Source organism: Gymnoscopelus braueri (assembly GCF_963280865.1).
Source record: "Gymnoscopelus braueri genome assembly, chromosome: 20".
In the NCBI taxonomy this organism is placed as follows: domain Eukaryota; kingdom Metazoa; phylum Chordata; class Actinopteri; order Myctophiformes; family Myctophidae; genus Gymnoscopelus; species Gymnoscopelus braueri.
This window is the reverse complement of record NC_137622.1, coordinates 18,176,662-18,190,674: the sequence shown is the minus strand read 5'-3', so window position 1 is coordinate 18,190,674 and position 14,013 is coordinate 18,176,662. Positions and strand designations below refer to the sequence as shown.

Here is a 14,013-nt window from a genome sequence, read left to right as displayed (position 1 = left end):
AGATTGCCTCCCAATCTGAGGCTGTGCCAGATTGCTATTGATTCCACTGGGTCGTCCTGAAAAATTTATGAACGGGATAAAACGCTTGTCAGAATTTATGATGTCAGGCCGAGCTTCTTTTTCAAGGGGATAAGCGGGAGAGCGAGGAGAGTGATTCTTCCCGGTACAGCAAGGAGACATCAATGACACATTAAATGTCTCGGCTCACATTTTGAAAACAACTTCCATTCTTTCCCTGATTCCCTTGTTTGTGCGTTCCATCCTTCTGTGTACTTCTCTAGCTGGCTATGGCTGGCCACACTATTCCTCCCTTATTCTTTGGCTACTGCTGACCCCTTAAAACCTACATCCATGTTAAAACCCCACTGCAGACTGCCAATGCCGCAGTCAATTACTCTGCCCATCCATTCATTCGCTGCCTAAGTGGCCATTACCACTGGAGGTGGAGGTGCATATTATGTTACAGTGACCAGACGTCCCGGTTTGGCTGGGATTGTCCCCATTTCAAGCTGGGTGTCCCGAGTCCAGACAAATATCTGCAAAACTCAAAAATGTCCTGGTTTTCCACATTCACTAACAAATTAAAATGATAATATTTGTTTTGAGTGCCTGCTCAGATGTTTACCATGTTCTGTTCTGTTGAAATGAATGTGCTAAGCACTAAAATAATTCTCCCCCATTCTGATGAAAACGGAAGGCAAACAAAAAATCTGATCTACAGGCTCACGAGGTGTCTAATTTATTACCACCTGAAGTGGTAAAGGGTCCCAGTTTGGGTGTTAAAAAATATGGTCACCCTATTATATGTTTATGTGACTGTATGTACACACATCTATCCATGTGTGTTGAATGTGCACGCATGTCTGTGCTTGCGTGTCAGTTCATTTGCATGCGTGTGTGTGCTCCCTTGTATGTGCGAGTACAGTGTCCTCATTAAGTTGTAGCTGGCTTGAAGATTAAATAATGGGTGGATGAAAACAAAAGAAAAAGAATGTTGGCTGCACATTGTGGCATGGATGATTCACCCTGCTAAAAACACATGACATCATTTCTATTACAGTCGAGGCTGTCAGCTCAATGGGTGCTGCCTGTCTGGAGTGGACAGGCGCAGATCCTACTATAGACCATATTCACACGGCGGCCATGTTTCTATGAAGTCAATGAAAGTAGCCACCCCGGGTGGCGGCACTTTCAATGTTAAATTCCAATATGGCCGCCGTGTGAATATGGTCTATATAGCCATGCTTGAGGCAGTGTTTGATATGAATGTATTTAGATATTAACTCATTCCCTGCTACTGACGTAATAAACGTAATTATTCCCGTTTACCAATCCTGCCACTGACGTAAAAAACGTAATTTTAATTTTTTCCAAAAAAAATATCTAATTTGGCCCAAAGACCAAGGAGATATGATTTTTCGAAGATCTAGACTCCCATCCACTTCCTTGTAAACTTAAAACTTAAAAATTCTGTATCTCGGCTCCTGAGTACTTATTTTTTTTCGATGAAAAACTCTGGCAGTGGGCAAACGCGGCCAGCAATAATTGTGGCAGTGAATGAGTTAAATATATGCGGTGTAATGTAATATAGAGTAGTATATTCAATGCAGTCTATATGTAGAGCATATTAGCAAGTATATGGAGTACTGTGTCAATCTAGGGATATGTGAAGTCCATTTTCTTTATGTACATTGATATTTATGAACTACTTTGTACTGTATATACTGTATGAAGTCAGGTGCATAGGCTACTGTCTCATATATGCACAACCCTTTGACCTTCAAAGCCCAGTAGTTCCTGTACTGTGTAGGTCAGCTTATGCTGTGTTTCTGTAGGATGTCAACATGCCTCTGCATGTCACCTGAACAAATCCCTGTATGTTAGACCCGGTGAATACAATCATTCTGATTATGTGTCTTTTAAATATCTGACTTCAGTCATTTTGGTTCATCAGAATGAGTGAGCAGGTTGTGGTTCAAAGACTTATTAAAGGACACTTTGACTCCCTGACTACTGACCGCCAAAGGGCGAAGGTTCGCTGATGCAGGGAACAAACCTCCGGCCACTATTGCGAAGGAACTGTATCTTTAAAGCTAGTAAAGCCAATGAATTCATTTCACCCACAGATTCAATTGTCCCTGGTGGTCTGACTCACCTATTCTGATGAAACCATCTTCTGTACGGTGGTACTTTGGAGTCTTTTCTCTTCCCTCTTTCAAGGCCTCTTTCTCTGACTGGATATTCTGAAAGGAACAAAAATACTTGCGTGAACACACACACACGCACGCATAAATCACTTGTTCCTCATACAATACTTTACAATACCTAATAAAGGAAAAAAACATTTGAAGAGAAGAAAACAACCTTACAGAATGTGATATAGACCCTATTTGAACCATCCACACATAGGCCTGCAACTTTATTTATTGATATGACGTCATATAGACGGTTAACCGCCCACAGTCCAAAGGTTAACCAAAAAAGGTCACAGAACAATGTCACAAAAGATTGTATGTAGCAAGAGAAACTCTACATACTGTATAGTACCCATCTACACAGAGTGAGTGAGTGAGTGAGTGAGTGAGTGAGTGAGTGAGTGAGTGAGTGAGTGAGTGAGTTGTGTGCGTGCGTGCGTGCGTGCGTGCGTGCGTGCGTGCGTGCGTGCGTGCGTGCGTGCGTGCGTGCGTGCGTGCGTGCACGTGTGTGTATACATGCTCCTGCAGTGGTTGTGCCATGTGCGTGGTTGTTATAGCATTGTCACAACCAGGCAATATCTGTGCGAGGACAGAACAGTCTGGTGTCTCTGGCTCACTTATCCAGTGCAGAAAAACAGTGAGGCCAGGAGGGGAGCAGCACTCTAACCTTACAAAGGGTAAATTCATCTCTTTTGTTGTTCTCTGAAAAACCCAAATCGATGGTCATGTCTTCATGCAAGTGATTGCTCTCCGGTCACAATATGACATTTCCTCTCTGCGGAGCAGGGTAATTCACTTCTGACCGAGGGGTGGAGCGTGCGCGTGTGTGTGTGTGTGTGTGTGTGTGTGTGTGTGTGTGTGTGTGTGTGTGTGTGTGTGTGTGTGTGTGTGTGTGTGTGTGTGTGTGTGTGTGTGTGTGTGTGTGTGTGTGTGTGTGTGTGGGTGGGTGGGTGGGTGGGTGGGTGGGTGGGTGGGTGGGTGGGTGTGTGTGTGTGTGTGTGTGTGTGTGTGTGTGTGTGTGTGTGTGTGTGACTGTGTGTACTTGGATTACTGTACTCGTGAGGGCCAAATGTACCAACAATTATAGTATATAATTTGAGAAATAGACACTATGCAGATAATTTTCCAGGTCCTCACAGGAGAAATCTAAAAGCTCACAATGCGTCGTAGCATAATAAATTGTGAATGCAGTAGATCAGCTATTTATAAAATGGGCCTAATGCACATCAAACTGGGGGCCCTTGAAATAACAATCCCTGTTCTCCGTCTCAATCTCCTCATCTCCTTTTCACAACTGCAGCCCTCTGTTGCCTCAAAAGACACTTTCATCTATATATCGCTTGACTTTCTGCCTCTCTTGTTTCCTTTATGTCTGTCCCTCTCCCCATTAAGTTAGTTTCTTTTTCCAATCCAAATATCCAGTGTGTCTGAGTGTGTGTGCGTGCACATCACCAACGAATAATGCAGTGGCATTATTGTTTACACTACTACTTTTACTTGGAGTACTTCCACCACTGGTAACCACTCTGTGGCTCTAGTACCCCCACAGGGCCATGATGTTGGCAGTAGAGAACATATCTGATTACCTCCCAGCAGCTGCTTCCACCCTCTCTATTCTCATCCTCTCACTTATTCTTAATGTCTTTTCGAGTTGTCAGTTATCCCTTTCTTCGGCTGTCCGTCATCCCTGAAAGATCTTTTCCCCACTCCTCTTTGATCCTTCAACCCGTTTCTCCCCTCTGCTCCTCATCCCTTCTTCCTATGTCGCTGCTGTCGGATGGGAACCTCATATGTCCAAAACTGTTACTTTTCAGGATTCAATTTAAAAAATAGCAAAAATAGCAAGGCTTAACATGTCCTGTAGTCTGTGTCGTGTCGTATGCCTGTTTTTTTCCACTAGACCAGGGGTCTTCAACGTTTTCCAGGCCAAGGACCCCTACTGAGAGAGAGATGAAGCAGGGACCCCCACTACATATTGGATTCATGTTAAATGTGTGTTCGCTCAATATTCTGTAAAGTTGACCGTTGGCTCTGTACTTGGTCTGCTCTTTTTTCCCTCTACACCAAACCTCTTTGCCGAAAATAGCGTCGCAGACGAGTTGTGAACTTGTAGATCTGCTATTTATGGCTAATGTTCCACCCCAGAATAGGGATGCGAGGTTCAAGTGGTTAATGTAAAAATACAAATATAAAAAGTTCCTAACACAAATAGATTTGGCGGCCCCCCTGCAGTATCTCTGAGGACCCCCTAGGGGTCTCGGACCCCCTGTTGAAGACCCCTGCACTAGACAGAGTTCTGGAGGGGAGACTGAATGAATCTGCCTTCGACTAATATAACATGGATCCATATTTCCCGGCTGGGTAGGGATCAGGCTATATGGCTGTGTGTCCATGGGGAATCTCTCTTGACAGCACTGGCTTTCTTTGCTCATTATTTTCAATTGAAAGGATGCACTGTAGCATATGTTCTCTACTTTGCTGAGTGTGCAGCTTTTCGGCGCACAGAGGGATGAGTGGTGGGGCTGAAGAGACTGGTCTCGAGTCCGGTCTCAAGACCATATTTTCATGGTCTCGTCTCTCGTCACCCTGCAATTTTGCTGGGCCTTGACTTGGTCTAGCACCAAAAGGCCTCTGGGAAATCCAGAGCGTCCTTGGTCTAAGACCGAGACTTTCTAGAAAGTTGCCACATTTAAGAGATTTAATGTCAATATAATAAGGGTGCAATTTAGTGCAATTTAGTTTAGGTTCATTCTCAGATTATTGAATAACAAAAAAAAAGAATAATACAAACAAAGGGATGAGACCCTGTAACTCTTTAACTGCCAAAAACGGGAATTCCCGTCCGATGGCTCTATGGCTATCATGGCCAATGACGGAAAGACGAAAATATTTTTTTTTAAAAAATTTGAAAAAATTATTATTATTATTATTATTATTATTTTTTTGGGTTATCTCAAAGGAACTAGGAGATAACGCTATCCAAAAAATTGCTGCTACATTCACTTCAATGTTAAAAAACAAACGGAGGAAAAATGCACCTTTTTCCTGGCACTGGGACGACACAGTCTGAAATAAGTGTGGCAGTGAAAGAGTTAATAGTCATAGACTATCAAAGGGATTAAAGCCTTTAATAGTCTGGCTACGGCTTTAAAGTTTTTCCACAAGAGTGCCTTGGTCTCATCCTTTTTTTTGCATCAGTTTTGTCACCCAGTTGTACCAAAGAGCACCTTGTTGGGGATGTTTACTCCAGCCAAACACTTTATGTGGTCTCAAATACAACACTAATAAGTGTATAATTAAAAGATATGTCATATTTTCATGAATGAGCTCCACATTTCAAATGGATTTTTAGTAGCCACAACCCTTTTCCAAGTAATATGTCCAGTGCTGGTAGAAAACAACTTCTAAACTTGTTCTGTGCCTATCAGCTTCCAGCCTATGATGTGCTAGCTACAAATTGCTCGCATGCTTGTTTTATTTGAGTATTTTATATCATCTGTGCTGTTGCCACTCCGCATGTCCATTTGGCTATTTTCTGAATAATAATTTTGTGTCTCACAATCACAAAAAATGTACCACCTTGGCTTGAAGGCATGTCTGAGTGAATTATGTTAATGATTACTGGGCTAAGGAAAAACAGCAAGCAGACTCACGTCAAAAGGCAGCACCTCTACAGAGGTATTAAAGAGCTTATCCCCGGGGTGCTCAATGTTCCCGCTCCGAAAGAAATACCTGATGGAGAGAGAGAGAGAGAGAGAGAGAGAGAGAGAGAGAGAGAGAGAGAGAGAGAGAGAGAGAGAGAGAGAGAGAGAGAGAGAGAGAGAGAGAGAGAGAGGATTCAAATCTCAATTACCTCACATTGGGGTGACACATAAAAGCAAATAAAATCCCAAATCAAGATACAGTTATTTTTATTTGTACACTTTAGGCGTGTCAAGATTCCATCTAAAATTCATCCATTGAACTATTGCATACTCAAATATGAGAAATCTGACTCATCATAACCCCCCCAAAAAATTGTTACACTCCATGTTTTACAAATGTAAGAAATGTTTTACAGCCATAATTATATCAAAACCTGAGTGAAGGCAGTATACCTGTATTGAAATAAATCACTATGTAGACAAAGCCAATTAACGTGTTAATGTGTGGGCACTTTATAGCAGTTACAGCCTGTGAATTTGATGTATATGCACTCGACAGGTGCTCAAATAACTTACAGTTTACTCGTGTAACTCTTTCGCCCATTTTGATGATACCGCCTGGTATCCAATTAGCCTCAACTAAAACGGAGCTGAACTGGACCTGAACTGGAACGCGCCAAATGTTTTCCACCCTCCAACGTGGTGGATAAAGTGTCAGGCTCCGTTCACATGTTCCCCAACCATCTGTCATGGAGCTTCAGTTATGCTCCACCACTAATCAGCGGGCCGTCATCCAAAACTGGGCCAGCGCCACTCAGCCTCGCTCGCAGAACTCTTTAAATGAATCTAGTGAGCTATGCTCTTGGACAAAGAAGCAACACTGGCCATCTGTTAACAAAACTGGCCTTAATGAGGACCCACAATGGCTTAGCAGAGTGCGCACACTCTTACAGTATATCATCACTGTCGGGCAGAAAAATTGTCCAAAACCGTTACTTTTCAAGAAATGGAAAAATAACCTGTGTTCCAATGGATTCAATGTACAATCTTTTAAAATAATCTTCTAATTTATAAAACCCACAGACAGATATAACCACTTTGAACCTGCTGTCCCTATTTTGGACAAAAAAAATAGATGATCTACAAGCTCACAACAAGTCACGATGCAACACATTATGAGCTTGTAGCTATTTTCACTACTTTTGCACGACACCGACATTACATACAAAGAGGTATAGAATAGGGAATGAATTTATGTCCAAACAGCGATATCACACACTGCAGCTTATTCCTCTTAAAATGCATTCCAGTCCTATAAAGGAAGAGATGGACAAGGAGGAGAGTAGACAGGCAGAGCGACCGACAGACAGACAGACAGACAGACAGACAGACAGACAGACAGACAGACAGACAGACATGTCTCTGAACAGCCCAAAGACGTTGAACTTGGACCCCCTGCAGCCCGCTTGGCGCGATGTACAAACAAACAGCAGGTGAACCTCATTAGGCGCGGACCCCCAAGGAAGGAACACCTACCTCTCGATTCGGACCGGAGTAAAAAAACGGATCCGTATAAAGTCCCCAGCCACGGGGGTGAAAGCCCAGAAAAAGTCCTCTCCCAGGTAGGCTTTCTCCAGGGTGAAGTGCTGGTACGTCTTCAGGCTGGTCGTCACCTCGGCCAGCGGGTTGGCGTGCCCCTTGTGCAAGGTCTGCTTCCCAAAGTCCTTGTCCTGGAACAAACCATAGCAGTAGGGTTTTGTGGGTGCGTTGTTCTGTGACCTGTTATGCTCATAAATGCACATCATTTACCAGTCCAGTACTGTACATATCACTATGGTCGGTGAGCTCAGTTATGGCACTGCAATATACAGTTCACTGTATATTTAGATCAAGGGTATGTACACCCTAATGCAGTGTATTCCTTAGCCTGCCTATCTTTGGAGGAAGCGCTGCCAGCCTCATTAGCTGTCTTGGATAAATAAATTCTATAATGTTTTTTTTATTTAACAGAGACAATGCACATTGCACAATAAATGTATTGTACCAGAGAAAGCTATTAACTAATTTACATCTGTAGTCTCTGGGTGGGCGTCATCAGCTGCACATCATTTATGTATATAGTTTCAAAATCAATGGAAAATTAATTTAGAACAGTGTAAGCATAATCATAGTAAACCACACAATACATTCAAAAGAAAACTACACAGCAATTACAAATTGTTCTCTGTAGCACCTAGTTCAGAAGATTAAATCAAAGGCTCATCCTTTACAGTGTAAACGTACAGTAATTACACAAATTATTCTTATTTTACAGATGTGATTCATTGGTGGCCACAATATGCTTCTGTTAAGATCACAAAGGTAAAGACAAGGACAAAGATGTACAGATTTCAGATTAAATTAATCTATCATCTAACAGAAACACTCTTGCTTTGCAAATCTATAAATAAGATGGCAAAACAAAACTGAGTTCTGACTTTTTTCAATCCAATTTAGGTCCATTTAACAACCCTCTCTAATGGTCACTGCGGTTCTTTTAATTTCACTCCCACGGTATATTCTATATCTAATTCGTGGCTTATTTTCCATTTTATCCCTCATTAAACCTTGGTTTCAGTGTTTGGGAGAGTGTGTGTGGGGGAGGTGTTGAAGCTGAATTTAGCCCACACCAAAATAAGCGCTCCACGAAGCGAGTGTCTATGGCTGGAAGCTCTACATTGAGAAAGTACTGGGCCAGGACGGTGGGATCGATGCTGAATTGATTGGGCTAGATTGCAGCACCAGTCAGCCGGGCTAATATCCATTGCTCTTAACACAGCAATCAAAGGCATTAAGCAATGCCTTTTCAGTTCAGAGGCTCCTCGATGGGAATGTGTGCCACCATGGCCATGTGTGATGCTGCACCACTACATCAAAGCAGTGGTTTTCACACTTTTTGCGCCCAAGGGCACGTTTTGTGCCCAAGGCAGTGTTATCACTCTTAATACTTTGTAAACATTTATTTGTATTTACTAATGCCAAATAAAAAGTTTAACCACTTAAGCTCTATTTCACACTTTCAATTCTATCTGCAATGTGACTACTCAAGTGTCACATTGCGACACATGCTGTTTGCCTACAATGACATGCCCAAAATAGGGATGCCAGATTGAAAGTGGTTAAAATATATTTTTGGGGTATAGAATTTGCCATTATTTTGGGAAATGAGTGAGCACAAAGTATAAATTAAATTAAAACATACATAGCGTTTTGCTGATGTTGTATATATTGCAATAATAATGTGTGGTCGTCACAAAATCCCAGGTACACCTGCACTTGTCTCACCAGTGTGCCTCCTCGGCACACCATTTGGAACCATCGGATCACAGCATGGCTTAAGACTGGAGGTAGCGAGGTAGGTGGCCCGGCAACTGCAGTGCTTTTATTTATTCAGAGACGGCTTCTGCTGACTACAAATGCTTTTTTGTTTTTCATTTTTTAGCACTGCAGTTCATATTCATACAGTTGCATGCTGCACGCAATCCTGAAAGATGCCCAGTACAACTACACTCATGTTCTATTGGTCACTGGAGCAGTGTGTGTGTGTGTGTGTGTGTGTGTGTGTGTGTGTGTGTGTGTGTGTGTGTGTGTGTGTGTGTGTGTGTGTGTGTGTGTGTGTGTGTGTGTGTGTGTGTGTGTGTGTGTGTGTGTGTGTGTGTGTGTGCCTGCGTGCGTGCGTGCGTGCGTGTGTGCGTGCGTGCGTGTGTGCGTGCGCGCGCGCGCGCACACACAGTTTCTTTTTCTTGGCCCGTTACCTTGAGTTTCTGGATCTTTCCGGCCAGAGAAGAGTGGGTGCCCACATGCTGGAACAGAGACGGCTTGAAACGGATCCTCAGGTTGGCCTTCTGCCTGTCGCAGTGCTTCTGTTAAGAGACAGAGACAGACAATGACGGAGAGAGTGGGCGACACGAATATTAATACACAGAGGAATAGTCACCAAGGAAGAGATGGGAGAGAAAATAGTGTCAGAGGGAGACAGGCAGACAGACAGACTGACAGAGAGACAGAGAGACATAGAGACAGAACAGAGGATGGAGAGAGAAAGTAAGTCGGGTAAATGTCAGCAAATGTAGAGAGGAGACGACAATAACAGCAGAAACTGCAGAGACAGCGGGAGTGATTCCTAATGACATGGGGGTCAAGACACGGACAACACTGGACCTCATCCACCACACCCAAACATAAACATTTAGCTAACGGTTAAACTTAAACCCCATACGTTGTTGAGCGGAGTACCTCAGGGCTCTATACTTGTGTATTTTCTGTTTTCGCCCTACTGAAAATAGCCGATCGACAAGCTTTACAACGCGCCGCACGTTGTAAAGCTTGTCGATCGGCTATTTTCCTGCGAAAGCTTTCCCCACAATACGGATGCTTGGGTTTAACCCATTCAATCCGGGAACGGATCCGTGTCACTTTAGATTTATTTGGCTATTCAAAAATAGCAGATACACAAGCTCATAGCGCGGCACTCTGTGTGTGTGTGGGGGGGGGGGGGTCCGTGGACAAATATCATTTTGGGGGTCCTTGAAATGAAAAAAGTTTGAAAACCACTGATATTATATCAAAATAAGTATTTAGAAGACATTTGTGGAATCCCCAGACACAAAGATTTTAGTTAGAAAAAGTTCGCCATATTCAAAGATTTGCACAAATTATCACGATAAAATAAAAAAAAAGCAGATCTACAAGCTCGAGAGTGCCACGCTATGAGCTTGTAGATCTGCTATTTTTGAATAGCCCAAGTATAAAATAATGGTTATAGCTAAAAATCTAAAATGACACAGTAGGCCTATATACGTTGTGGGTTAAGTGGTTAAGAACTTAAAAAGGATGAATGGCTACTCACCGCATCCTTCTCCGGATTGCACACCTTGACCCACATGATGTGGTCCAGCAGCCAATCAATGGGCTTGTCTTTGTAGAACATAAGCATAAATTCCACAATGAGGGACAGGTCCAAGGATTTGAACATCTTCCCTGTGGGACCAAAATAAGTTTTTGTCAAATGTAGCTCATCGTTTTTCTTGTTGTTTATTTACTATGACTCTGTCTTGTCCAGTTCAATTCAATTCTGTAAGCCTAAGCCTTAATTTAAAGGGATATTTGGTTATTGGGTTATTTTAACGTCTACTCTGGCTTTTGTGTGCACCCCAGACAGTTTTTAAGTCGCTTGATTCAGTATTTAGACATTTGATATTCATTTTATCAGACACGCCCCCTTCCTATGTAAAACCATTGTAACGTCAAACTCCATTTTAACCATGTTAGATTCATTGAAAACACACATCCTTGCTTCTGGTGACTGATATTGTCCTTCTAATACGTGAGGGGGCCGTGTTTTTTAAATTCCTTCTCTCATTTCAGTGGTCTTTTTGGTTAGCTAGAGTAAATTGGATACCATATCTTCAGAATGGAAATGGAAGTGTCTTCACAAAGGACACATTGTGATGAGATACTCTGTGAAGAGCTCTGCTCATAATGGCAAGGCCAAGATAATATCCACTCATGCTTATTGTAGACTTCCTCTCTATTCTATTTCTATCTATTAACTTCAAGTATTGAGCAGGACTTCTCTATAGACAGGACACAATGAAAAGGGAAACCTGATCATAGGTAGTCCTCCTCTGCCTTATTATCTAAATGTTTTTAACGCCTTGGCCTGCAGGGGGCGACATTCAGGGCTGAGTTTGGAACTGGGCCAAGCAAAGACAGAATGACCTTGAACTAAAGCTAAACTTAGCACGTATCCCGAATTAAAAGGGAGAAAAATTGTATCGTACGAAAGCCCTTAAGCACCAAAAATACAATCAAAATTAATACAAAGAGCCAGATTCAAACCGATTAATATGTTAGTAGCTATTCTTCAAAATTGTCACTGGGGGTTTGGGGGACTTTTTCAGGGTCAGACAAAAATACAAAAACCGCAGTTATGTGCTATGGGGTAATAGAATTGTAGCTGCACTACTAAAATTAATATTCACTGTAATTTGGACAGGAAGTACATTTATTTTACTGCGTAGAACTGTGCCATGGGAAAATAAATTCACACAAAACTAGAAAGAATGCAGTGTGCGCGCGCACACGCACACACACAGTCACAGACACACAGAGCCTACTAACAAAGACACACACACATGCAAAGAAAGACAAACGCACACACTTTCTCCCCCCCACACACACCTTTTTCCACATACATACACTAACACAGACACACAAACAGCACACAAACAATCTCACGCACAATTGATAATACAGACAAAGTATAAAATGAACATCTCTCATCTCTAAGGCTCATGCTTGCTGATACACATTGCCGCCACAGTTTGCCTGCTACTCACTGCATGCATCTGTATGCCTCTCTCAATCTCGCTCTCTCTCTCTCTCTCAATCTCTCATCCAGAGTGATCTAACTCTGAACGTGGAGAAATCTAACACTCAGGAATCAGGATTTCACTGCGTACTTTCAGAAAGGGAAAGGCTTTTTCCCGGCTGAAGTCTCCAACCTCCTGTTCTCCCAGTCTCTCTCCAATACTTACTGCCTGTATCCCCCCCCCCCCCCCCCCCCCCCCCCGGGCACACAACTCCCTTGACCCTCCCCCTGTCTCTCTTTTCCTTTCTCTTGTCTTTTCAAGCCCAGCTGAAAAGAGTAGCGTGTCAAATTAAACTGAATGCAGAAGAGCAGGAAAATAAAGGGATTTAAAAAGGACAAAACAACACAGAGATTGTGCCTTTGCTCTCCTCTCTTGGACCCACAAATGTACTGTGGTGCTGGTGGCTTTGAGGAGAGGAGAGGACGCAAATTGGGCTGATGAAATGAGATGAGAGCTAAGTATGGCTGAATCACAGACAGAAAGGACCAGACTGACAGATATTCTGTCTGACACTTATTACACATCATGTACAGGAAATGAAAAGGTGAATAACTGTGTGTGTGTGTGTGTGTGTGTGTGTGTGTGTGTGTAAGAGAGAGAAATGCAAGATTGCCCATTTCAATGTGTGCGCGCATGTGTAGATGTCCCTCCAAGGAGTTTGTGTTCATTCTCATTTGTGTGTGTGCGTGTGTGTGTGTGTGTGTGTGTGTGTGTGTGTGTGTGTGTGTGTGTGTGTGTGTGTGTGTAAGAGCACAGATCTGAGCTTGAATTATGTATACGGGTGAGTTTACGCTGCTATATGCATGTTTATGCATGTGCATCTGTGCATCTGTGGATGAGTTTACTTATGGATGCACGGTATTTATGCATGCATGCATGCGTGTATGTGTGTGTGTGTTTGTGTGACTGTGTAGTACATCACTTAACTGTCATCACACAAGTCTGTGTCCTGTGAGTGAGTGAGCTGAGAGAGTGTACTGATCTCAGGGCTGTGTCATCCTCACTGATATGATACTGACCATCTACTGTCCGACCTCACAGCAGGACGCCACACACTGAGCATGACTGTGATAAGAGAGGAAGGTCATTGACGAGGGTGGGGGCAAGAGGTTCACCAGCATAGAAGGCTGGATGTCAGGCAAATACAAACACGGATGCTTACAGTTCACTTTTTATATATTTCTCCCTTTTCTCCCAATTTAGTAGTTAATGTTATGCCAATTCCAACTTCCCCCTTGTACTCAAGGTCAAGTACTGTAGTCCCTTGTCATTGTTGATGCCTACTGGTTGGTTTGTTAGGGAGGGTGTAGACAACCATGTGTCTTTGACTCTTTTCCAGTACATGTGAAGTCGCCAGTCGCCTCTTTTCAACTGACAGTGAGGAGTGCAGATATTTCTCTCAGTTCAGCACTCCGCTGAACAATCGGCCTGACCAACCTGTAGAAGTTGCTACTGCAGTGAGTGACACAGACAGACAGACAGACAGACAGACAGACAGACAGACAGACAGAGAAAGTAGGGATAGGAGAGGGAGCCAGAGAGAGAGAGAGAGAGAGAGAGAGAGAGAGAGAGAGAGAGAGAGAGAGAGAGAGAGAGAGAGAGAGAGAGAGAGAGAGAGAGAGAGAGAGTGATAGACTGACAGACAGACAGACAGACAGAGAGAAAGGAGAGGGAGAGAGAGAGAGAGAGAGTGATAGACAGACAGACAGTAGCACAGGCCTAGTTTGACCTGCTGTGGAGACAAGCTTTCATTAGTATTCA

The 14,013-nt window shown here is 43.0% G+C and overlaps 1 protein-coding gene across 1 annotated transcript in view; it reads right to left on the bottom strand.

Moving 5' to 3' along the window:
• Nucleotides 1-14,013, bottom strand: part of mgat4b (alpha-1,3-mannosyl-glycoprotein 4-beta-N-acetylglucosaminyltransferase B) — a 146,647-nt gene that overhangs the window by 3,616 nt on the left and 129,018 nt on the right. The window contains 5 exon segments of the mRNA XM_080416885.1: nucleotides 2,156-2,243; nucleotides 5,849-5,927; nucleotides 7,376-7,569; nucleotides 9,634-9,741; nucleotides 10,728-10,858. Of these exon segments, the coding sequence (XP_080273011.1) occupies nucleotides 2,156-2,243; nucleotides 5,849-5,927; nucleotides 7,376-7,569; nucleotides 9,634-9,741; nucleotides 10,728-10,858 (600 nt within the window).